The 26,517-nt window shown below is 40.2% G+C and overlaps 2 protein-coding genes across 4 annotated transcripts in view; one reads left to right on the top strand and one right to left on the bottom strand.

Moving 5' to 3' along the window:
- Window positions 1-13,038, top strand: part of chrm2a (cholinergic receptor, muscarinic 2a) — a 91,495-nt gene extending 78,457 nt beyond the window's left edge. For all 3 annotated transcript variants that reach the window (XM_082510751.1, XM_082510752.1, XM_082510753.1), the window contains one exon: window positions 5,178-13,038. In XM_082510751.1, coding sequence (XP_082366877.1) covers window positions 5,219-6,727 — 1,509 coding nt within the window. In that variant the 5' untranslated portion in view covers window positions 5,178-5,218 and the 3' untranslated portion in view covers window positions 6,728-13,038. The remainder of the gene's footprint in view (window positions 1-5,177) is intronic.
- Window positions 13,039-13,123: 85 nt separating this feature from the next.
- Window positions 13,124-26,517, bottom strand: part of ptn (pleiotrophin) — a 54,404-nt gene continuing 41,010 nt past the window's right edge. The window contains exons 4-5 of the mRNA XM_082510759.1: window positions 21,360-21,521; window positions 13,124-13,914 (exon numbers count right to left, since the gene is read on the bottom strand). Coding sequence (XP_082366885.1) covers window positions 13,847-13,914; window positions 21,360-21,521 — 230 coding nt within the window. The 3' untranslated portion in view covers window positions 13,124-13,846. The remainder of the gene's footprint in view (window positions 13,915-21,359; window positions 21,522-26,517) is intronic.

Raw genomic sequence — 26,517 nt, 5'->3', positions numbered from 1 at the left:
GGGTAGAGACTTCAAGAATAACACTGGAAAGGAGCCAAAGAGTACTTTCTCAAGAGTTTGCCTGCACTCACCCGTTAAGTATAACCACTGTTCTTTTGAAAATAGTGAGTTGTTTTGACAGGGTGCTTCCTGTTGAGAAATCTGCTGGGTCTCTTTCCATGACAACATCCAGGAAGATTTTGCCATGGTATTACCTATCAGGATTACCACAGAGATCCAATATCCAATAAATCACAGAAAATGGATTAGCAAAGAGCTTTGATCATTCACAGTATAAATATTTACTCTGAATCTCTACAGGCATCTGTCAAGCTCTATAACTCACAGTCTGATATCCCTGAGACAGTCGAAGGGGCCTGAGGAAATGAATGCAAATTTGTAATTACACTCCAGCTCAAGATTTGGATCGTTTGGTAGCCATCAGAACACTGGGATGCTGTGTTGTTTTGATGGTTATCAGAACAGTTTTCATTTCCTGCTGGACTTTTTTTTCCCCAAAAAAATATTTGTATGCATTTCTGTGTCTCTGTGTATCTCCCATCTTGGTCAGTATCCCTGTCTGAATCACAACTCAACTGAAGATTAGTTTACAAAAAGGCAAAAAAACAAAAATGTTTAATCCCAACTAAACCTGCTTAGCTTAACCTAAAATCTGATTCCAAAAAGATAAGAGCCCGTTTAACCTGCTCACATATTACCTATTATTAAAGCTGTATTTATAACACTTCTCTTTGTTTTTTGTTTCTTTTTTTTTAAGGCGTCTGCTCATTTTGCCCAAAATAAAGAATCCTCAAACTTAGATGAGCAAAAAAAGCAGTGATTTTTCTTTTTGAAAACTGTCTTTTTCAGTAAACTGGTATAACCCCTGACAATAGGGCTAAATAAATCTGTACCCCCGTGGATGAGCTGGACTGTAGCAATGCGGGGTTTTTACATTCCAGTCATGCTTCTGTGCAAACAGCAACTAAACGAAGGCCTAACCTTGCACGCTCCCATGGAGAGGGCCTGCAATGAAATTGCATATAATCACAGAAAGCAGGGTGCAAGTGCCCTGGGATTTGCTTGGGATCAGTGCTCAGAGATGGGGGCTGGAAATCTGGACGCTAGGAGCAGTCAAATGCATCAGTTTAAGTTCAGCTACAATGGTGGAACATTTGGAAGCAATCTTTTATATGTTTTTGGTTGAAACCATGCGGACAGAAAGCCACATTTGTTGTCTGTCTCTGGCAAAACTATTGTGTAAGTGATTAGTTATTTTCTGATTAATTTTAAATCACAAACTTTAACTTAGGGTTAAATGCACCGAGTGTTTCTGGCTTCACTTTGGGCTTTTTTTTTGTTATATCTGGCTAGCCTGGAGTCCCCCAGAAGAGACAGAGTGAGGACATAAGACGTGAAAGGGAGAGGTTGGCCCTCTCTGTTTCCCAGAGGGCATACGCAATTTTCAGCTCTAGTGAGCCAGCTCTAGGAATACCAGCATCTGAACGCAGAACAATACTGAAGCTCATTTAGTCATGTCTTCCCATGGTAGCAACTGACTTGTCACCTTTTTTTAAATAAAAACAATTTAAACAAAAATAGCAAATTTAGGATTACTGGACCCACTGACACACATTTAATTTTCTGAGTTGCAGAGCACAAATTACAACAAACAACAAACTTATTTTTTATTACATCATCTGTGACTGATTATGTTAATCCTTTAAAAAACTTTACAGAATAAGTGAAAAATATCTGAATATTCATCTGTCTGAGGTGCCACTCATGCTCTGATTGGGCTCTGTCGGATGCAGTGGTACCTGACTACTGTAGTACTGAGAGTTGCAGGTAAGCTCCATGATTGATAGCTATGCTAAGAGTGCCACTGCTGCTCTCCCCAGGTGACGACAATTGAACTGCTGCTCAGCAGGCTGCAGTGCCAGTATGTCTACCAGTCACACTACAGCAAAAACATCTTGCTTCTGTTCAGTAATGGCTTATTAATGTTCCTCAATTCTTCTTAAGGAGCTAAGATAAAGATGTTTAATGAGGTTTTCAGCTAAAAGCACAACAGTAAAGCTAAAGTAAATAAATGGGTTTCCTTGGAAGGGGTGTCTAATGGCTTCCTTTAAATAAAGTGATGCTTTTAAACCAAGTCTGGGCCCCTAAGTCTGCTTTTGGAAAACCATGGCTGCCCACATTGAGCTTAAAAAGGATTTGTGCATTTTTAGTTGACTCTAGCAGGGGCCCAGCTTTCGCCCTGTTGTGGAAGAGATTTCAGGTGGGGGACATAGCTTATGGCAGCTAGAGGTGGACAAAGAGCAGCTAGGGGAGTTAACTGTCTCAACAGTGCTATGACCATCTATACTGATCCCCTTTACTTCTCTAATCCACTTGGCTGAAGCAAGTCACAAGTGTGTCCCATTTGTATTGTTAGTGTTTTTGAATGTAAATCGGTGGACTGAACATTTTATGCGGATTAGACAAGCTTAGCTCCATGCCTAATGCAATGATTAGGGATTTCTGGCACAGCAGATAAGTGAATGTTCACTAGTTACTCACTGGGCTCAACGGTTAAAGACCTTAGACCAAAATGGCAAAGTCTTGAACAAGACAGCTTTCAAGCTGGAGAAGCGTCACAGAGAAATGATCGGATTGGTCACTAACCTTTTGTTACATTAAACTGTATTCAAGCAAAAAACTTGGATGTAAAGACTGCTTAAATGTAGACTGAAGAAAGCTGAATGAAAGGAAATTTGGAAGAGAGCTACACTACTTTATATGATAGAGGATTGTAGGTGTGTGTTCTTAAACAAATGAGTGAGACAGATTTTCCAGTTTGTCTACACTTTTCAGATTTGGCATTTATCCCCGAAGAACAAACAATTTGATTTTCTGTCTTGTGTAATTAAATTCAAGGTGTTGTATGGACAGGGGTATGTGTTGGTGATTTATCTAGCAGTTTTCAGTCAAATATGCTTTGATTTATATTTACTGCAATGTCAAGAAACGTATTGGGTAACATTAAGGTTGGTTTTTAAATCACAGCAAAAGAGTACCACTAATACCTGAACCTTCAGTTCAGAGGCTGAACAAAGTTTGAGTACGTTAAGGTGTTTGCGTAAAAACACTAAACAGGTCACCAAGTGCCATAAAACCTGCAAAAAAGCAACTGAAATGACTCAAAGAATTTTGACGCACCTTAAGACACATCACTCATAATTTCAAAAGACTCTAGCACAGTATGCGCAGAACTGAGCAGTGCTTTTAAAATCAAAGCAAGGTCTACAACACCGATGAGTGTTTAAGATTAAAAGGGAGAACTAGTGGGTGACTTGGGAATCCAAAGAAGTTTATAGTGCTGTATGAAAAGAATTTTTAAATGCAAGTTGGAAAATGTCTTTGAAGTTAAAATGCTAGCTCAAATTGTCAATAATTCCTTTTAAAGTTTTCATTGAACTCTTGGTAACATGATGTGTGTAGTGTATAATCACACAGTTCCTTGCTCTTTTTAAGAATGTATGCAGCAACCCTGCCTTGGTTTAAAGGAATAGTAATTTTAAATAAAACATCATTAGCTAATATATGGGTTTAGAAACACATGAAGAAGACATGAAAGGACAATAATTCAAGCCCCAAACTAGTCATTAGGTTTTACGGTATTAGTTTGAAAGTGTATCCATCAAGTGTTAACACCTAGTAAGCTTTAATCACTGGGGATTAATAAATAAATACATTTTTATATGTACATGGTTTTAAAAAATAGCAAAGAAAACATTACAGGTATGTTGTTGCATGTTTAACCAAATTCAGTCCAGTTGGGACCACAACAGTGGCATAAAAATGGCTATCAATCATCTGCAGCAATTAAGATTTAGAGGTATGGCTTTGTCCTGAGGCCTCCCCTCCCCCTGACATACACATACACAAAGATCTCAAAGATAAAATGGAACAAGTATCAGTGACAACAGACATGACATTAAGTGAGAAATTGTATTGTAAGGGGGTTGCAAAGCAGCTTGCAGAAGCAGCAGCAAAGATGAGCTAAACTCTATGTGGGCTCAGCATGTTCTATTTTACCACTAGGATGTTCAAAGATGTGTTGAGATATGCACTGAAGCTAGCAGGCACTGAGATCAGGGGGTTTCAGAGTGAGTTTGACTCTTGACTGAAGTAAAATTATGTTGTACTAGACATTGGTTTAAAAGGAATAATTTATGAAAGTTATTTATCCTTTGTTTATATGTGCATTAAAAAGGATTTGCTTATTAAACAAACAGTCCTATATGTGAACATTTCTATTACCATGACCATGTCGTCATCCATCTGTCCATCCAGCCATCTTCTTCTTTCCGCTAATTGACTAAAGACATGGTGGAGCTGGAGCGTGTTTTGAGCTATCACAGGGGGGAGAGGCAGGGTGCGTCCTGGACAGGTCGCCAGTCTGGCACAGGGTGATCTGTCATCATGATATCCTCATTTCATATCCTACCTCGATTTATTTTTACATATCTTATTATTCAGCAGTCACTGATGTGCATTAGGTTTTTGCCTCTCAGGGACCTTTTGGGGGTTTTTTCTCCATAATGAGGCAGGTGTCTAATGGGTAGATGTTATTCATGCAGTGATTATGAAAAATATAAGTGCCTGATACCTGTGCTTCCAATTATCAAGCTAATTAGTGTGTGGCCAAAATTGCCACTGTTATCTGATGAATTGCTTTTAGGAGGGCTAAAAGCTAGTTTGAAACAGAAAGGGTCATATTGCCCATACTGATGGTTTAGAGAAACATATTTTCACATTTTTGTAATGAATCTCGATTATCATCTGCTCTACTTGTACCATTACAGGTTGGAAGATGGCATCGCATCTTTTGTAGCATTCTGAAAGTATATTGTGTGCTGATAAGTGCTGCTGTCATTTGCTGTTTTAATTTTAATTTAGTGCCAATCAGCACATATTAATGTATTTTGGATTAGATACCTTGACTATATGTGAGAAAATACTTGGCTTGCTAAGTTAAGTTAAAAATAAGTTACTGTGGGTTTCTCAGCTTTCACAGTTGAAAAGAAAAAAATAAAGTGCATACAATGTATATGCATCTAAAATAGTCTTTAGCTAGCTAACTAAAATGCTGAAGCTATCACTGTCATCCTTTGCACCTTATTACAAATCTTCTCTCTTTTGTTCTCTTGTAGGTTCCATCTGAGTAGGAGGTGGCAACAAAAGACCAAATGCCATGGATGCATTCAATTTCACATATTGGAATGCCTCTGAAGGCAATGACACAGAAGTTGTGGAAGAGAGCGAAAGCGCCTACAAGACTGTGGAGGTGGTGTTCATCGTGTTGGTGGCTGGTTCCCTCAGTTTGGTTACAGTTATTGGAAATATCCTAGTCATGCTTTCCATCAAAGTTAATAGGAACTTACAAACTGTCAACAACTACTTTTTATTCAGCCTTGCATGTGCTGATCTCATTATTGGACTGTGCTCGATGAACTTGTACACAGTCTACATAGTGATTGGCTACTGGCCCCTGGGGCCAGTGGTGTGTGACTTGTGGTTAGCATTGGACTATGTTGTCAGCAATGCATCTGTCATGAATCTTCTCATCATAAGCTTTGATAGATACTTCTGTGTCACCAAGCCCCTCACCTACCCTGTCAAAAGGACCACCAAAATGGCAGGAATGATGATTGCGGCTGCCTGGGTCCTGTCTTTCATCCTATGGGCGCCTGCTATTCTCTTCTGGCAGTTCATTGTGGGTGGGCGGACAGTGCCTGAGAAGGAGTGCTATATCCAGTTCTTTTCCAATGCTGCCGTTACTTTTGGCACAGCCATTGCCGCCTTTTACCTACCTGTCATCATCATGATTCAGCTCTACTGGCAGATCTCAAGAGCAAGCAAGAGCCGTGTGAAGAAGGACAACCGGAAGCCATCCGGAGCAATCCCTGAATCTATCTCACCAGGCCAGAGGAGAAACAACACTCCAAAATCTAACAACAACAATGTACCAGGGGAAGATGCGGGGCATTCGCAAAGCCAGAATGCTGCTGATGGGGCAAACCAGCATGACGGAAAACTCCAGAATGGCAAAGGGCCGTCCTCAACCACTGCTGAGGGAGAAACTGAAGGTGATGATGCAGCAAGGGAGAACTGTACTCCTGGAGAGGAAAAGGAAAGCTCCAATGACTCAACATCTGGCAGTGTGGCTGCTTCCAATCAGAAGGATGAGGAACCAGCACCATCCACAGCCAACTCCAGTCTTGAGACAAACCAGCCAATCACACGTCAGCGAGCCAAAGCAGGGGGCTCCAAGCTGACATGCATTAAGATCAAGACTAAATCGCCCAAAGGTGACTGCTACACACCATCTAATGCCACTGTTGAGATTGTCCCAACCTCAGAGCGGCAGAACCATGTGGCTCGGAAGATTGTGAAGATGACTAAGCAACCTCCAAACAAGAAGAAGAAAGCAGCACCGTCACGGGAGAAAAAAGTTACCCGCACCATAATGGCCATCCTGGTAGCGTTTGTTGCCACTTGGACTCCTTACAACGTGATGGTGCTTATTAACACGTTTTGCTCTAGCTGTATCCCCAACACAGTATGGACTATTGGTTACTGGCTATGCTATATCAACAGCACCATTAATCCGGCCTGCTACGCCCTGTGCAATGTCACATTTAAAAAGACATTCAAACATCTTCTTCTCTGCCAATATAAGAATATTAGGTCAGCCAGATAAACACAGATCGCTTGGCAGGAACCACAGATGGATGAGTCGTGTGTCTATGATTGTGTGTTTGTGTGTGTCATCCATGAACATGTGTATCTGTGCCTATGAAAGAGGTTTGTAAGCATCATAAAGACTGCAAGAGTACCTTTGCCATCATTCAGCCATTAGTTTTCCAAATTCTCTCAATAACCGGTTGTAGCACTTTACACAAATTCAACTGAAGCCAGTTGCATTGAGATATGTTTGCAGAAACAGTGTAGATAAGAAAGGTTAAAAAAGGGTTACTGAATGCCTAAAAAAGAAAAGGGGGTGTAAAGCAGGGAAGAGGAAGTGAGACTGATCCAATGAAAAATGAACAAAGGTAAAGAGCAGAGGAATATCTCTGCTGTAAGAAAACACAAGAAATCTTCAAAATGGGAAAATAGGGCTGACTGAATTTACAAACATCAGAAGTTTGAAGTTCAGAAAAGATACCTGTAGATAACTGTAAATATCACTATGTAATTATGTGTGTGAGTGCAGAAGTAGGTGCGTGCTGGCTCTGCATTTGTGTGCACACGTGTGGCCCTCTGCCTGCCTTCTTTCTGTGATCATCATCATGACACCTCCAATCACTCACAAAATTTGTACATTAAAAAAAAACAACAATTAAAATCCACTGAAGCAGCTGATAAAGATTGAAAATACTCAACAGCAAAACTTAATTTGAACCAGTCAGATAAATCCATTATTCTGCTAATTGAGGATGGATCCCCATTGAGGATGTAAATATGCTCGTTCACATCAGTGATGGATGGGAAGACTATTAGCGCTCATGTTTGTTGAGATGAAAATGGGACCAGGAGACAGTTGCTGTAGCTTAGTGTAGCACAAATAATGGAAACAAGGGGGAAATGGCTGATTAACGTGCTCTGTCATTTAATCTGCACATGTAAATGCAAACAGCAACGAGGAGGAGGATCTTAGAGTAGAGCGCTTGCTTCTTCAAATTGAAAGAAATCACTTGAGCTGGTTGGGAATGCCCTGCAGACCCCCAGAAAGGTTCAAGGTAATCACCAAGGCGAGCAAGATCTGCACAATTTTGAGTTGACTGCCACTCGGTCCTGGATCCAGATAAGAGGTAGAAAATGGATCGGACTGGATGTAAAGAACAACATGATGTTTTCTGAGGGTCTATGTATGATACTACCTTTTTTTGTTGTTGTTGTTTGTTTGTTTTTATCTCGGGGCAGTGCTTTTTGTCTTGCTGTCAGTGTGAGGAAGTCACTGCACACAGCCAAAGAGTAGTCTCAAAGAGTAGTCTGTCATATACCATTAGAAGGGATAACTAAATGGCTGTAGCTGAAAGGCAAACAAACAGACCCAACTGCAGTAGCTATAAAAAATAAATTTAAAATGTGGCATAGCTTGCTCAGTCGCTCTTTTGTCGCTCATGACAGCTATGAAGAAATGTGTTTTTGCTGTCAAGATATTCACCACTGAAATGAAACTTCCTTCTCAGTGAGTGAAACAGGTGGTTGGAGCTCAGAGCTGTTTTTTCTTACCGTCTGTGGGAAGGCACTTTGAGTGGGAGACGTCATCTGATCATGCTGATTAGTGGATTGATGTCACAGCGTGCTCTGTACTGTACTGATGATGATTGCGATTGCGAAGACCTAGGTGTGTGTGTGGGGTACGCTTGTGTGTGGCTGTATACATGCGGAGTTTGTCTGTGCACTCCATGAGTGGAGTTTACTTCTGATCACAAGTCATAGACTTGTGATTTTTCTGTTTTAAAAAAAAGGGCTATTTACACCTTTTGTGTTTTGTGACTTTTTTTATTTTACTACTGTTCAATTATTATAAACACACACACTCATATACACACACACACACACGTACACTTGTGTTAATGAAATGAAAAATGGAGAAAAATATATTTTTCCAGCACAACATGTTCTGTGTGCTCATACACGTCATCCATCACTTAAGCCTCGAGATCCTCGTTTATACTAATGTGCGCTCACCAGTTGATCTGATTAATACGCAGGAGAAATTGCCACGAGGATGTTGCCACATTGGCTGGTAGGTGGGCTTTTTTTTGCAAAGAATTACGCCTGCACCAAATAGCTACTCAAGGCTGTCTCCTTAAAGAGAAATCTGGGACAAATCCTATAATGAAAACTCACCATGAGGCTGATCAGATTATGGGACGATGTGGAACACCTACATTTGAGATTAAAGATTGCCCATTATACGCTCAGCTTGCTACAAGCCCATGCCCCACTTAGTGCTCCACTCAACCCTGATCCTGTTATAGTCTCTTACTCTTTTAAGGCCATGAATGTAATGTACATATAAATGTATATTTATATAGTCATTTTCATATATTATTTCATTGTATCTTTCATTTTTCTCAATGTATCACCTTATTTCCAGCTACTACACCACTGATGTATGCTCTGTTCATTTCAAATCAGTCCATATATATATTGAGACTTCGAGCAGCAGTATGTATTCTGCCACGATCGGGTGGGGATAGGGGGAAGAGATTAAACAAGAAGGTCAAAGCACAAAATTACAGTGCAGAGGAGAGTAGTGAAAGTTTGGAGTTACAGTCTTTTATGGATATTTTTATTCAAATGACTTTCAGAGACATTAGAAGGTTAGAAATAATGATATTCAGTTCAAATTAAAATTTGCCTTTCATCAAAGAATCATCAATTTTCACATTCTCGCAGCCATTTGACAATCTAGTGGCCAATTTGCCTAGATAATCTGGAAATATGTTACACCCCATGTTCCTTGAAGCAACCCTCATAAGTTAGATTGACTTGATGGCACTGTTTAGGTGTCATACAGTCAAAACTGTTCCCGCAGCTGCTCAGCAGGTCTGGGATCCAGTGGTTTTGCTGGACTCTGCATCGTAGACAGAACACCCGCTGACTGCCTCTATTCGCAATGAAGTGATTGCCTGCCTTGCCCAGAAAAGCCTCACATTTCTTTCAGCATCCATGAAAGATGGCATCAAGGGCTCCCACAGCATCTTTCCACTTGTTCTGCATCTTCTAAATCTTCTTTTTCACCAAGACACCTGAACTATAATGCTCTGATATAGGTCATTGTGTCTTAGTGGTGCGTTCATATGTATTTATCTTTTAATATTGGCACAAAATGTTTTGTCATTCTTTTAAAGTTCTCAGTAGAAATGCAAAGTAGTGTAAAACAGAAAAAAATTAAACCACCTCAGAATTTTGCTTTTGAGGTTTGAGCAACAGAAGGGAAAAAAACCCAACTGTTCCATATTTATCTAAACACCTCCAGCAGGAACTCAGACGTCCATCAGAGCAGCCATCCTTTTCGATGATAAGTGGAGCCATGTCTGTCTGACATCTGTCACACATCTTAGAAGTGAGTAAAGACCCTTCCAGAATAACTAATCTTTGCTAAGCTGTCATTTGAGTGATACCAGCAGGAGACTAAGTGGCTCACAGCTCAAGTGGTGGTCTAGGGGTCTCAGCTTGAGCAGCTGTGTAGGTGTTTGATGGAAGGCGATGGCAGTTTATCACCTCCCGGAGCGGGAAAAGGGCAAAATGCATCCAACAAAATAAACGTGTGTACTTTGAACATTAGGGCCATTAAGCCATTTCACTCATCCTGGTCTTGTTGCCACGTTGTCAAACACTTGAGAACTAAAAGACGTTCTTGTATTAGGGCTTGACTGGAAATGGTCAAAGTGGGTGGGGGTTAGGTGAGGAATGTACCCTTATGACAGAGAGAAAGTGCAACACATAGTGACAGTGAAAGAGTACAGCTGTCGTCCATATAACGGAGAAAGCAAGCTGATGGCTCCAAGGTGTTCGTTGTACATGTGAAACAGCAGATAATCGTGGTTACGAGAGTGAGACATAGAAAGGGCGGAGACAGTAGGGTCTGTTCAGTGACAAAATCCAAAGCTAGAGGATCACACCGCAGGTGGACCATGTTTGGAGAAGTCCCAGCCATTCTCAGCAGGTCAGCCAAAGGTTTTCCTGCAAGAATTTTAGTGTCCCGGTCCCAAACCTGCCACTGTATGTAAACAGAGTGACACGGCACCGTTTACTGTCGCTCCTATGCTTTTATTTCATCTCATTCTCATGCCGTGCAAACGCAATTCATAGTTTCTCACTGTTTTCAAGCATTTTAGCATTTTATCAGTGATTTCAAATGCATTTATACATACCTTGATGTCCATGACCAAAATAAACATAGTCTCTCTCTATATTGTAATAGTCATCATATCGTGTTGTGCCGTCAGAGCTAGCTGGGCTCCTGTCCATACGGCTTATGTCAAAGGGCTACATTCCTTTTTTAAGGAGTACATGTGACACGCAACGTTTATCAGAGACAACTTTAAATTTGAGGTTTCTCTGGCTTCACTCTTGGGGCCGTTGCTGAGAATAATCTCAACAGTCTTGTGCAACCAAGCAGATACGAAGACGCAGCAGCTTGTGCATGCTGTGAGATTTTATTCAGAGACTGAAAGTTTATATCGCCGGATTGTACAGAGCAATTTGAAGTGCCTTATCCAGAATGACATAAACAAATTGCTCTTTTATCCTAAAATCCCTGTTGCTTCTTCAGAGTGTCTGGCCTGAAAGTTGTGGATCGTGCTGCTGTGTGATGCACGTTAAAGAGCGTGTTTGTCAGCCTTCCTGATTTTATTTATTTATTGATATTATTTTGCCAGCTCTGGGCTACCATCACTATAAGTTTTAGGTTAACAGGAGTCCCCTGTTTCGACTGAACGAGCTAAAGAATTGAAATGATGTAGAAATGTCCACAGCTAAATCAGTTTGCAGGCACAGTGGGCTTTTTTAGTGGACTGCCAATCCTTTATGTATGTATTCTAAATTGTCTTCAAAGGCATTGTACTTTTACATGCAAAACCTATGTGTGTGTCTTTACGTTGAGATCAGGGGTCATCATTCATTCGTGTGTGTCTGTGTGTGTGTGCATGCACCTTGCTGTGTGGTGGTTTATTTTTTTTCTAACTGGCATCCTCAGCATGAACTCGTCAGACTGGATAAAATATCATAACGCACATCAGGACAGATTCAGGCAGAGTGATTACCTATTTCTTTGTCATCACTTCTTTCTCTTTCAACAGCAAAAAGCTTCCAAAGACTCACTGAGACACAGAATTCCATGGAAGAGACATGATATACATACATTTTCTATCACATTTTGTAAATCTGAACCTTTTATCATTGTACAAAGTACAAATGTAGTATTACAAATTAGAATTTGACCAGTGTACAGCCAGGGTTTTTGGTTTTTTGGGGTTAAAAAATGATTAATAAAAAATCTATAAAGATGTGAATATTATAAACTGTGTTTCTAAGATTATATAACTGCAAAGGTAGAAGGTATAAATATGTGCATTTCTGGAGTGCGTCATTTGAAGAAATGGATTCTTGCCTTGGGAACTGAGTGACTGAATCCAAACTTTTACACAATGGAAAAACGTTCCAGGGGATTTGAAGAATGACTTGTGCAGCCAGAAAGAGGAAAAAAAAAAAAAAGAGCAATCCCCAAGAAGGGAAACCGAGGATGGGGACAAAAGCTAAAACTAGTTTCAGTGTGGCCGAAAGCTCCGAGGCAAGGGTTTCATTTTGATTTCACCTGTAAATTTATAAGGCTTCACACTTACCTTGAGAAAAAGGTGGTTCACCTGCTCTCTTGCTAGACACACTTTACAACTTTTTGCAATTTTAACATCACGGGAAAAATGTGTTCTGTAAAAAAAAAAAAAACTAATGTGCTGAGGGTTTGAGTTCTATGACCTGGTCTGAACTTCATGGGTCAGAAAACGTGTATTTAAAATGGAAACCAACTTTAAAAAAAAGCAATCAGTAGCCTGCTGCAAGTGTTAAATGTACATTCAGGTGTTAATTTTTCATTTGCTTGTATATGTAGGTGCTCACTGTGTACTCACTCACTGTGGCTTGTGGCTTCTCTTGTAATAGGAAAAATAAATTTATTGTTTGCATTGTATATATCTATATGATATTACATTATATGTAATTCAGATGCAGTATATTTGAAATGTACATACACGATTAATAGCTATTCTCTGAATGTTTCCCCTCGACAATCCCTCGTTTATTCTCCCTCCCCTCCCCCCACTATGAAACTCCCTGTACAGTAACAATGGTAATATTTTTTGCTTTGATGCATTCTTGATCGATTATCTGTTCTGGACAATGAATCTGAGTGTTCTTATCACTGGCTACCTATGACACTGTAAGATGAACTGCATTAAGTGGTTACATTGTGCCATATCCTCTCGGAATGAAATTCGAATAAAAATATACGAAACGTGTTTGAAATTTGGAGGTTTTTGATTAACGGGAAGCACAGGATGAAACACAAACACTGTTGGCGTGTTTTCTAACTTTGAATTTTATTTTATGCATTTTTAACTTTTGGAAATGTACCAGGAAACAGAGAGGATGTTAACTCGAAGGGCTACCACAGTGGGGACTCGTTTTTGTTTGTTTTTTTCGTTCTTTTTTTACAACCGAGAGATGGAGAGTTACAACCAGTGAGTATAATAAAGTGAGTACAACAGGGCAGCAGGAGAAAAAAAAAACTATCTTATGTTTATTCGGTGCTATTTGACAGGAAGAAAAAGAATTATAATTAAAGTGAGCCACAAATTGCAAATTCATGACTTTTTTTTTTTTTGCTCAAATTAATTGAGTAAACATTTTCATAGCTTCAGTTTTAACAAACCGACTTATTAAGTCTGGGCATGGATCAAAGAGTTTTCCAAATTAGGGTTATGCTATGTGAAACTGTAAGACAAATCCTAAGCAATTTGCCCTTGAGAAAATAATTCTAGACATAACATCATTAAGTGGGAATGCGACTAATTAAATCTGATTATTTATCTCTATTGTATTACATCCTCTATTGCAACATACAAGTCTTTCTCCTCAGGTGCTAGAAAGAAGAAAAAAGTAAAACGTGGTCACTAAGAGTCATCTTCTGACTGATTTTTGTCAAAGCTATACGGGCTCCTACAGTCAACCTACAGGACACGTAAAGAGGAACCATGTTGAAATAGGGCCGTCTGTTCCGCTGTCTTCTTCCTTCTTCACCGGCTCAAACAAGCTCATCAGCCATTTGGGTGCGCTCTCGCTTCTTGCCTTCCTTCTTTTGCTTCTTTGCATCTGCAAGGATAAAAAGGTTAAAATTTGATAGTTTCTCTAAAAGTTTTTGTGAAAAGTTAAGATAACCTGTGCTCGGTAACAAAATGTATTAACTGTATGAGTTTTAATCTTTTTTTCGCCAGAGTTCACATTTTGTGCTGTGACGATTGTAGTTCTGTGCTCTCTTGGGGATTGATTTGGCAGCCTGGGTTGTACCCCATGAAAAACCACCTTATCAACTTGCCGCAACAGTGGCTTGGTACCTGGCTGCCATGACAGGAGCCACAGTGCATGGCTCTCCTTTCTGCTTTATGGCCTCTCCACTCTGGTAAACAGAAATAGAGCACAACCCTCAGAGGTTTGGACAGCTAGCTTCTGCCTAGCTGTGTGTTGGTCATTCAGCTGTGCTGTTTATTTTTGTTTGTATCTGCGTGGCTCCATGTATGTCTATCTCTTAGCCAAATTGTTGGTGTCTTATCATTTTACAACTTTGATGTTTCGCATTTTAGCGCGCAGATGTTATATGTCTAAAAGTACCACATCTAACATCTGTGCAAATGGTTGTTTGGCAGGAAAATGGCTCATTTCATTAGAACATATTCTGCCAAGTCATACTGGGAACATTACAGGTGGAAATAAAACAAATCATGACTGAAATTCACTGGACAATAAATACAGCCATTTTTTTTAATCATGTGCATATAGAGACAGGAAAACAATTCATGGCTCTCAACTGACTTTGCTCTATATGAAGACTGCTTTTGCAAAAAAATAGAAAAAAGGGAAGAAAATGCCTAAAAGCTACAGTGTGGTGTGGTGCACTACCACAAGGGTAAAGAACCCAGAACTAAGTTTTGCAAGCTGCTGAACCGAAAAACTGAGCCTTAAGGAGACAAAGTGGATACAGGCAATAAAACAAGAGACCTCAGAAGGACAATTCTGTGGAATCCCAATATTCGCTCTGTTTTGCAGCAAGCATTCTGTCAGTGAGAAGTAAAATGTATAAATGCCAATTTAGGACTACTATATTTACTTCAGGCTAAGCCAAAGCATTTTGAAAGTGTGCAGCAGCAGTGAGCTCCAGAGTTTTTCCTGGCTCAGAACAGGGCTTTGGGTGGTGACTATGTATGTTAGCAAAACCGGCCTGTGCAAATTCATCTATTTCCTTAGCCATTTATCCAATCCAGGGTCACGGGAGAGCTGGAGCCAATCCCAACAGCTATAGGGCAAGTACTCATCAAATGTAATGTCTTCACTATGAGTATTACATAATACTATATTGTGTCCAAAGACATGCAGTTAGGTTAATAGGTGATTCTAAACGTGTGTGGTTATCTGTCTCTCTGTGTAAACCCTGCGACAGACTGGCGACCTGTCCAGGGTGTACCCTCCCTCTCACCCTATGATCGCTGGGATAGGCTCTGCGACCCTTATAAGGATAAGCAGAAGAGAATGGATGGATGCATCTTAACAAATCACAGCTCTTAAAGAGCAACATATGTCTAGTTAGCAATTTGGAAGCAAATGTTACTTATGTGGAGAATTCAGAGAGCTATGAATATTGTGCTTGGAAGCGTCTCAGCAAACTGACTTAGCACAATAACAGGGCCTTAAAGCCTTATTTAAAAAAAAGATTCAGTCTTTAATTGTGCGCATATCAAAGCTTGTTTTAGAATACAGACAGTGCAGTGGCATCTGCACTCCCTCTCAGCAAGAAAGTGGTTTTTGAAAATGCTACAACCTAACCATGAGTCTGTCAAGGTAGCCGCACTGCCGTGACTCATCTGGACACTTCAAAGGAACAAAGCCATGCTTAATATTGTTAGTAACACCTGTGCTTTCCCCACGATGACAAGTTAAAATGGCTGGTGTGAAAAATGCACATGGATAATGTTGAATAAAAATAATACATTTTGCTCCTTCTGCACTTTTCATCATCCTCTACATGTTTGAAGTTCTTAGGTGTTTGGCATGTCTAATCTCTGACTATAAATCGTGTTTCAAAGTAAGATTTGTCCAGCTTAGGACACGTTGAACGGCGATGTCAGCCATCTGCATCCAAAGCACATGCTCTAAACAAAAGAAGTGACTTGGCAATGTAGAAAGTGATGGTGTGTGATGAAAATGACTGTCATTATAAGATGTCTGGAAATCCAGCAGGGACAGTAACATACAGAAAAGCTACATTGTGATTCTGTATGCATTCACTTTGTGCACTTTTGTTTGGAGAGATTGCCTTAAGAAATTATCTTAGCCTAATAACGTGCTGGCAAGCAGTTCTAAACTCCGACAAGGCTTGCTTTACCAATGAGATTCGAGCCGCCTTTCAGCCTTTCAACATTCTCAACGTGCACTACCAGGAAAAAGCCGAAAATCTCTTCTTGTCATCTCAGTTGCAAACTTCCACTGGCATAAGAATCTTGACATGCAAAGCGCTCTCGCCCCTGCAAATACAGAAATTACTCTTCCATGCCATTTGTTTACTTGTTTTTTTATTTGTTTTCTCTCTCTTCATCTCCCTGCTGTTTTGTGTCAGCATATTTTGCTGCCTGGAGAGAGAGAGAGATGGAAGAAAAGGATTTATTGTCATGCTGTTCTCTCAGCTCCATATATGAGATGTGGACTCTCATGCCAGGTTGGAGTACTTTCTGCTGCATTTGCACATTGCATGACTCTGCTCCTTTTTGCCTCTGACACAGACTCATAATCAGACCCTTGCTGCCTTCTCCAGCTCGAATCTGCCCTGAGCCAAAACACAGTGGCTACATATTTGCACAAATTTCAGGCTTTTTGCATTCACTTAATAAAAATGCACATATTAAAGTAAAACTTGCATATTAAGTTAATGATATAGGATAACTGTAAACTATTTATCTACTTTATACTTCTGCTTCACAGGAAGAAAATGATACTGCTCCACATTATTGAATCACAAAGTAAAAATTAGCTCCGCCTCAATGAAATGCAATGTTACTATTTGACATCCACCTTTTCACCCTCATTTGATCAAACTTTCTGTGTTATTTTCTAATTAAAACATTATTCCAACAGTAGCTAAGGACACAGTATTATCAAGTTTTTTGTTTTATAATTTATTCTAATTGTTTTGCTTCTCAGACTTTCATTGAGGTGGAGCTGCTTAGACAGCTAAAGCAAGAGAGCTGGAGTATGACACTGATGCACATGCCATCGGTGTCATAAAAAAGAATAAAAAGGCATTTTATTACTTATTACAACTTTATCAATTATAAAGTTTGACCACTCTCAACCTCAGTTTTCGCAGCTATGCCTCTTCGCCTTTGGGAGGCAGTAATCCTGAGTGCAGTAACACAACCATATGTGGCTGTGAATGCATGTCTTTGACTTAAAAATGAGGACACCACCTGTCTGTTCAAGACGAATGGCAGAAGCAAATTCACTCCAAGAAGATCCAGAGATGCCAGATTTCTCCTAACAAAGCCTTTTGTTTTACCTGAAATCAACTTTGGCATGCAAAGACTCCCTCACGCACTGCTCTGTGTGTTGTGCTGAAAGAGAAGGTGGGGACCTTGAGATTTCTACAGGTATTCATAATGTTTCTGTCAGTCTTTGTTCTCTCTTTCGCTCCAGAGGGTCCGTGTTTCACCTGGACTAGACAGCAAAGACACGCAACTCTGGATCTCAGATTGCTCCCAAGGTGCCTCTTACCATTGTCTCCTTCAAAATCTGCAAATGACAGATGCTGCCGCCACAGCAGCAACCCTGCTGCCCTCAGGGAAAACCCGGCTGCATCTCCTAAACCTAAAGTGGCTGGTCAGGATTACATATTTGGCTGGGCAGACATGTTCTCCCAGCTGGGGGTTAGATGGTCGCTTCTTTCTCTCACTTTGTCTCTCTAAGGCAAACATTTCTGTGTTGGTTTGTTTTTCAGGGTCTTTTTTCCCCTTTTCATAAGCCCTCTGATTCTGCTGCTGTGGACTGTATCTCTGCCATCCCCTGACTCACAGAGTAGAGCATGCACAATTCCCCCTACCATGTGAACCTTATTGTGCACAGCACCCCCTCTCTGTTTCCTAGTAGCTCCCCTGTTTCCCAAGGCTTATCTTCCAACTGGCAGACATGGGATATCACACCTCGCACAGATATCGAGTCTCTCTTCCCAACTGCCTCCCTTCATGTCTGCCCCTGTCATCCTTGCTCTGCATCTCTTTTGCCCTCAGCTCTCACACCTCTTAGGTTGTCACACCGCATCCGTGCATCTGGCTTTAATTGATGTGCAGGTATGCGGTGCTGCACACATGACTGCTAAACAAATAGATTTTGACACAGTCACAGACTATATTTAAATACATGCTGCACTTTTTTACTTGCGCTGCGCCTTGAACTGATGTGCAGTGATATTGTCTACATGTTTAATGTGGATATAATCAAGCATCTCTAAACGATTGATAAGAATTTAATGAGGAAGTCATATTTGATTTTGTTTAATTATGTAAATTAATCATTTGGTTCCTTATGAAACACTCAAACTGAAAAAAACCTGCATGTCCATAGTTGCACAGATAGATGAAGGTCTGAGAAGTATAAATGAGCACACATTCAATTTCACATTAAGTAAAATATTATTTTGAACAAAATGGATTCAATTACTTTCTATACCTTCTAAACATAAATCCACATACACCTTTAAGTGTTTAAAAGTATCATATACTTGCTGTAAAGAGTGAGAGATGGTAAGTAGAGTGCATCTCTTCAAGATGTTCCTACTGTCACAATGTATTAACAATGTGCTACCAAGAGAAATGCTCAACTGATCCCTCTTTTGAAAGTCAAATAGTGTGTGGCAAAAAATCTTAAGACAAACAGTGTTGCAGACAGATGTGCAACATTTCACAGCACTGCAGCGGCAGACGTGTTGCACTGAGAGGGTCTCTCAGAAGTGCTCACATTGTCTTATCTTTGCAGAGCGGGACTTCGCCTGACTGTGGTTGTTTGATAAAGCGATGGTAAGGTTAAGTAAACTGTATGTGCAAACTTCATGTGCACGTGTGGCATCTGGGGAGTGTGATAAGGTTGCCGTTTATGGCCACTGGCAACATTTTGTACTCATTATAATCCTGTTTGGACAATGGAACATCCTTGTTTACAAAACTGACAAAAAGCACCAACTCATTTGGAATGAATCGAGTGCTTCTCATCAACAGTTTTGCCTCAATTTTTCAAGCAGGCAGGGATATATTGTAGATATTCCATGTTTCTTTCAGATTTTCTAATTACCTTGTATCTTATAGCTCCTTAAATGTTCTATAAACTGATTAATTCTCACATTCTCTGTGAAATGGAGGCCAAAAGTATTCCTCAGTTTAGTGTCTTATACATGACTGAAGAAAGCTAAAAGCTTGTACTTATAGCTGAATAATGAGTTAACCTATTCACCCTTGCTTTAACACTGTCTTTCACAGCTCCAACTTAGCACTTAAGTAGGAGGGTTTCCATCATACTGATGGCAGATTGAATATAAATTTGAATCACAGCTGGCTTTGCCTCGATTAAATCATTTGCAAGGGTTTGCTGGATATAGTGGAGATGCAATCAGTCTGAGATGTGCCGGAGACAAGATAAATATCTCCTGAATTTACACAGTTATTATCACAACGAGGATAGAATTAGTTCATTCTCCCAAATACCTTGATACATACTTTGTACTACTCTACTGACGCCAATCCGTCCTACTTAAAATGAAGCCCAAGTAATTTTGCCTTTGATTTTGACCCATGTGTCGTGACAAACAAAAGAGGCAAATGTGCGGACGTGTCAGGATACAGCGAAGCACTTTGGCAGAAGAAACAAAGAGGTCTGAGCGGTAAGCATACCTTCAGCTACGATTAATTACAAAAACGAAGTGATCTGACATTGCCCGTAACTATTTACAGTGATCTAACAGTGAAAGTCCCGGAATGATTTTTCATATAGCCCACGTGTCTGCGTGGGTCTGGCTTTTGATCTAAACCAACCTAATATCATGTGAGTTTCCTGGAAAGTAAACAGTTTTCAAACGAGCCCAAAAAAGGCCAGTGTTGTACGTAGGGTGGTTTTCAACAGATCTGTCTTACATTACAAATATTGAAGGAAGTTTATGAATGTGGCTTGTAAAAAAGGCTTTGTCCTGCTTTAATTTCACCCCAGATTTATATTTTACGATGATATTTTGATTCCTTCTGTAAATATTTTGAATTGGCGTTTTCTTTTAGGTACAACTTATATAATAGGAAGCAGACAGTTCCTATATTAGCACGCTAAATTCTAACCAATAAGCGGTGCACTTTTCTGTACACCCCTATTTCCTACACATACCAAATAAGGCTGTCAGATGAAACTAAAACAGCAAACCAGTAGATCCTATAATAGCCGGACTAATTGAGCCTCACTGGAATTTGTAGAATTTTTTTGATGTACTTGGCACCAGCCTTACACATACTTGGCAGGTGTAGGGCTGGTGGTCAAAGTGAGTGCACGTTGTGGTCTGAAGTTGTTTAAAAGAGCAGTTGTCGAGGGAAAAAAGGCCAAGAAATACAAACACAGATTCCTTCATTTATTAGTGAGATGTTCCACAGACTGAGTAAATATTCACGGGTAGGTAGCCAACAGAATTGTGACTGCTTTGAGGAAAAGAGATTACAATTTGAAATTTCCACTAAGGCTCCATTACTCAGACTATTTTGGGATCTGCATGTATTCTGTCTTACTGGGAATTTAATGGAGGGTTTACAACACGCTCGTCTCTCTGCTTTCATTAGCCACCCACAAGGTGTAGTCTTGGAACTGGAGGTGTACTTAGCCAGCGAAGGAATTTCATTTCCAGCGACTTGAAAGATGCAATATGGGCTGTACAATGTGAGTCATCAGAAGCTGCTGAGCTTAGCTGCTAATCAATAACCTTGTTTTTTAAAAAATACAAAAGGTAGGAAATACTACATTTGATGTATTTCTAATTGAAATGTTAAATATTTACCGATTACACATTAAAGTAACACCCTCCTAACTAATATGGAAAGTTTATTTAGCTAATATTATTAATTACTTTATATTAGATCATAGATAACTTCTTGGATGTCATAGGGCCAATGTAAAAGGTCACATGCATGTTTCTGACAAGCCAGTTGCTTCGAGTCGCATTCATTTTTAGAGTAGAGCACGCTCTCGGATCAGTAACGAAACCTTTCTTTTAAAACGTCCCTCTCTATATAACTAATAATAATGATATACGAGACACTAGATATGACATTATAACTAACTATCAAGGAACGATTTTTACCAAAAAGCTAATCTCTTTAAAAGTAATAGCAACAAAATGAGTAGTACAAGATATCACATTTTTGGACATGGTGATTCAGCATAACAACTTTAGCGCATCCCACCTTTCGTGACCAGCTCAACATGGGAGAGTTGCATTTTATGCAGCAAATGTTTTATTTCTGTCATCTTACCTTGCAGCTTGGTTTTAGGGGTTTTCCCACAAGGCTTGGTGGCTGTGACGGTGGCAGCGCAGGTCGCGTCCATGAGCGCTCGCTTTAGCACTCCCGTTCTGTTCTTCTTGCCCGTTGCCAGATCGCACTCCCCCCAGGCCTGGAAGTCGTACTTGCATTCACCTATCAAGTAAAAAAGACATCAGACTTTAAATCACCTGCTTTTTGTTAGTGAAGTCGCTCGAAGAAAGAATGGTATGGACGGGTTCAGAAAGGAAACCTGCACATCTTACATTTGTTTTTAAAAGGAGTTCATTGTAATCAGTGACTGTAACAAGCCTCTGAGCCTGGGGAGTGCTGAGTCATTGACTTTGAATGGGTGTTTGATGAGCAGTTGCCTACCCTCTTCCATCAAGAGAAACTGTCCACCGCTCACAAAGTGCCTTCATGAGACCATTTTCTTAACAACAAAGTAAAGTGTGTTTATGTTTTTTCCTGCTGGAGTCGGTGATGCTTCACAGTTTGAGTCTCATATTCTTGATATGATGAAACCTTCTAAAAGATGAATGTAATCAAGCAGAGCCTGGCTCCCGGATAGATGTCATTTTAGAGGAGGACAATTTTATATATTTACATATTCGTGATGTTTGGGGCGAGGTCTTGCTGGTGCTTTCATTTCATCATACATTTTAAACAACTTAAATTCAACCAAAAGAAGTGCAAGATTTCTCTAGACGGATGGCAACAGTCGCTAATGCACTGTATGTTACGGATATTGGTTTGAAAAGCATGCAGGCGTGTGTACGTTAGTGTTTGTTTATGTACTGTATGTCCATGTCCCACTTATCTCTCTCCATTAATTTTTTTTCCCCAGTCTAGCCGGGTTCCCTCGAGGATGTGACACTCATTCTTCTGCCTCCTCTCTCATCAAAGCATCAGCGCCCTTGTCACTGCTTCTGAGATCCCAAGGTGCTCATCAGAGGAGGGGAGAGGTGGGAGAAGGGGCGAGGAAAAGAGGGGCGAAGAGCGAAGAGGGGGAGTGACAGGGCCATTGTTGCAAGAATCCTACAGGGACTTCCTGAGCAACCAACTTTAAAAACCCTATGCCTCCACAGCTGTAAATTGTCTTGGAGAGAGAGCTCCCTTGCTGACTACCAGGAATTTGTCAGGCAGCTCATGTATTCTGTAAGGTGTTTCATACAGTGTAACATACAGTATTTGTGCTGGCAAAAATGATGGTTGCAAAAGTGTGAAAACACCCCCTCATGACTATTCATTAAACCAAAGTCACAAATCACTGAATATAATTTGTTAAGCAGTGAAAAAGACCTCAGTCATAACTCATTTCTACAGAGCCTAAAGAAACTGGAGTGCCATCAGATAGAAACAGCATATATGCAAAATGAAATATCTTCGTGAAACAGCCAACATTTTGCTTTTGATGTTGTTTCATACATTTCACCATCACTAAGATCATCCCCACCATCTATTCTTCATATCACATACTCTTTATTTCTGGAATGATTTCTAGTTTAAGTCCATCTTGCTTTCAAAATCTTAAAAAATATGCACATAAATTTTATGTACCGTACCGTGTTCATGAGTCATCCTAATTTCCTTATATTTTGCTTCCAACAAGATTTTTTCCCATTTTTAAAGTGGTCTTAAGGATTTTTTTTTGGTTTTTCAAGCTATTTAATACTGATCTATAAATATTTCAAGGATAAAAAAAGTCACCTTTCTTTTTCAAAGAACCACATCATTTGCTCTCTTCTCTTTTTTTAGTTGAATGTATATAAAATGCCAAAGATAATACACAGTGTGACGGATAAAAATAAGCAATTTTGCACCAACAAGGTGATTCCTAAAAGCTATTAACTGAAAACTTGCTATAGCTCAAAAAAACATGAATGGTATGTGAAAGTCGTGTCTTTTGCTGGAAAAGAAATGCAGCAAAGACCTGACACAGGACCTGAGAGACACGGCCATTTCTGATGACTACCTGATCCATCTACTCATCAGAAATGGTCTCAGAGGAAGTGTGCCTGTCAGTCATTTAAAGGAAGGGAAAAGGCTGAGATATGCTAAATTACATAAGAATTGGACTGACTGCGACAACATGTCTTGGGGAGTGATAGATCTCAATTTTAAATGTGTGTTTCTAATCATCACGAGTATGTATGGAGGACAGGAGGTCAGGAGAGAGGTACAACAGTACAGTACAGTAAAAACATGGTGGAGGCTCTGTCATAGTTTAGGGCTCCATTTCAGACAGTGTTGTTTGCTAGAATTGATCGAATTATGAGTATAGAAAAGCATGCTTGGATAGAAAAACATACAATGGAGCACTGTCAGTCATGGATTGGTCTGCCCAGAGCTTAAATAACATTATCGAAGCAATGTAAGATCGTGCTGACAGAGAACAGAGAAAAAGGCAGCCAACATTCAAAGAAGGATGGTATAAACTAGTGTTTTTCCCTTATATACTGTATATTCTTGTATGTGCACGTCTACATTTCATCACTGCAACATTTTCCCATTTTCTGAGCAATATAGAATAGAATAGCCTTTATTGTCATTGTACAGAGTACAACGAAATTGGAGTGCCACTCCTTTGGTGCAAGTTTCAATAATAAATATAAATGTAAAATATAAAAAGTACAAAAAAAACAATCGTAAGTACTCAAACAATAGTATGTACAATATACACTGAACAAAAATATAAACGCAACACCTTTGTTACTGCTCCCATTCCCCATGGGATGGACGTAGAGACCTAAAATTCATTCCAGATACACAATATAACCATCCCTCCCAAACAGTGGTCACAAATCAGTCCAAATGTGTGGTAGTGGGCACATCTGCTATATTGAGATAATCCATCCCACCTCACAGGTGTGCCACATCAGGATGCTCTTCTGACATCATGAGTAGTGCACAGGTGTACCTCAGACTGCCCACAACAAAAGGCCACCCTGGAATGTGCAGTTTTGTCTCACAGCAAAATGCCACAGATGCCACAAGCAATGAGGGAGCGTGCAATTGCCATGCTGACAGCAGGAATGTCAACCAGATCTGTCGCCCGTGCATTGAATGTTCATTTCTCAACCATAAGCCGTCTCCACAGGCGTTTCAGAGAACATGGCAGCACATCCAACCGGCCTCACAACCGCAGACCTCGTGTAACCACACCAGCCCAGGACCTCCACATCCAGCAGGTTCACCTCCAAGATCGTCTGAGACCAGCCACCCAGACAGCTGCTGGAACAATTGGTTTGCACAACCAAACAATTTCTGCACAAACTGTCAGAAACCGTCTCAGGGACGCTCAACTGCATGCCCGTCGTCCTCATCGGGGTCTTGACCTGACTCCAGCTCGTCGCCGTAACAGACTTGTGTGGGCAAATGCTCACATTCGATGGCGTCTGGCACGTTGGAGAGGTGTGCGCTTCACGGATGAATCATGGTTCACATTGTTCAGGGCAGATGGCAGCTGAGAATGTCCCAGTTCTTGCATGGCCAGCATACTCACCGGACATGTCACCCATTGAGCATGTTCGGGATGTGCTTGACCGGCGTATACGACAGCGTGTACCAGTTCCCACGAATATCCAACAACCTCGCACAGCCATTGAAGTGGAGTGGACCAACATTCCACAGGCCACAATTGACAATCTGATAGACTCCATGCGACGATGTGTTGCACTGCATGAGGCAAATGGTGGTCACACCAGATACTGACCGGTTCTGGGTCCCCAGACCCCCAATAGTGCAAAAAACTGCACATTCCAGGGTGGCCTTTTGTTGTGGGCAGTCTGAGGTACACCTGTGCACTACTCATGATGTCAGATCAGCATCCTGATGTGGCACACCTGTGAGGTGGGATGGATTATCTCAATATAGCAGATGTGCCCACTACCACACATTTGGACTGATTTGTGACCACTGTTTGGGAGGGATGGTTATATTGTGTATCTGGAATGAATTTTAGGTCTCTACGTCCATCCCATGGGGAATGGGAGCAAAAACAAAAGTGTTGCGTTTATATTTTTGTTCAGTGTATATAAAGAAACAAGTGATGTCTTGAGACTTTTGCAAAAATATTGCATGCTTGTGTTGGTTGTATGACATATGAGTATATGGGGATGGTCATATATTATATGGAGTGGGCAGAATTTGTTCTATGACTAACCATTAATCCCCTTTCCTGGCAATAAGAGATCCAGTTATTTATTAATTTTAATTACTTTCATGCATTTTCATTTCCACCTAATAAAGAAGCAATGTGCTTGTGTTTTTGTGCTATGAAAGACCTGCATACGCTAACAGTTTTATAGAAATGCACCACGGAACCAAATATTTCTACTTCCTAGTAATTCTTCTCCATTCAGCTCTCACATAGCTGCTTTCTGTGGATTCATATTGTATCAGCCACTTCAGCACTCCATATGACTTATCTCTTTCGGTTTATTATAATGAGACCCATTAGCTGCTGTGTTTGTTACCTTGGTCACCAGTCCCATAGGTACTCGTCTTTTTTGTGTCATGCTGCTGGAAACCCCAGTTTTACAATATTGTGCCCACCTCTTATATTAATATTTATTCTCCTCGCATCACTGTGTTATACTTTGGCAAGAGGCAAAGAACAGTTTGGGCTGTGTGCTGCAAACTGGAAAACCAACGTTAACCTAGTTTTCACTGGTTGGTTTTTAAGGGTCTTTTGGGTCTTAGTATTCTAATTAGATGTAAGAGTTTTGCCAGATGGGATGTCAAATCTTTTATGCTCAGGACTCTTAGAACTATACTAAAAAAAAAATCCCAGTTTTTCATGTCTCTTTTAAGACTTCATAGCTAAAGGCATATAATACAGCTCCTTATTTGAGTACGCTACCTACTAGAGCTTAGATAATAAGTGTACTAGTAACATAGTATATTAATTAATGGCAAACAGACAATTTACTTAGGTCTATATTTGGATATGCTGCAGCTAACAGCCAGGGTTGAAGTAGAGGGTCTTTTCACACCTATTCTTACAGGTTCTGTTATCCATTTTTTTCCAGTACAAAAGTATCCACACTTAAAACGACACTGCTCTCATTTTGCAGGATTTCCAGCCAAGAGGGCCAATTCACACTTTTAATTTTTTTTATTTTCTAAACTAACTTTCCACAGTTTCAAA

The sequence above is a fragment of the Aulonocara stuartgranti genome, assembly GCF_965226115.1.
Source record: "Aulonocara stuartgranti genome assembly, chromosome: 17".
Lineage (NCBI taxonomy): Eukaryota > Metazoa > Chordata > Actinopteri > Cichliformes > Cichlidae > Aulonocara > Aulonocara stuartgranti.
The sequence above is the reverse complement of the archived record's forward strand: the minus strand, read 5'-3'. Positions and strand labels throughout refer to the sequence as shown.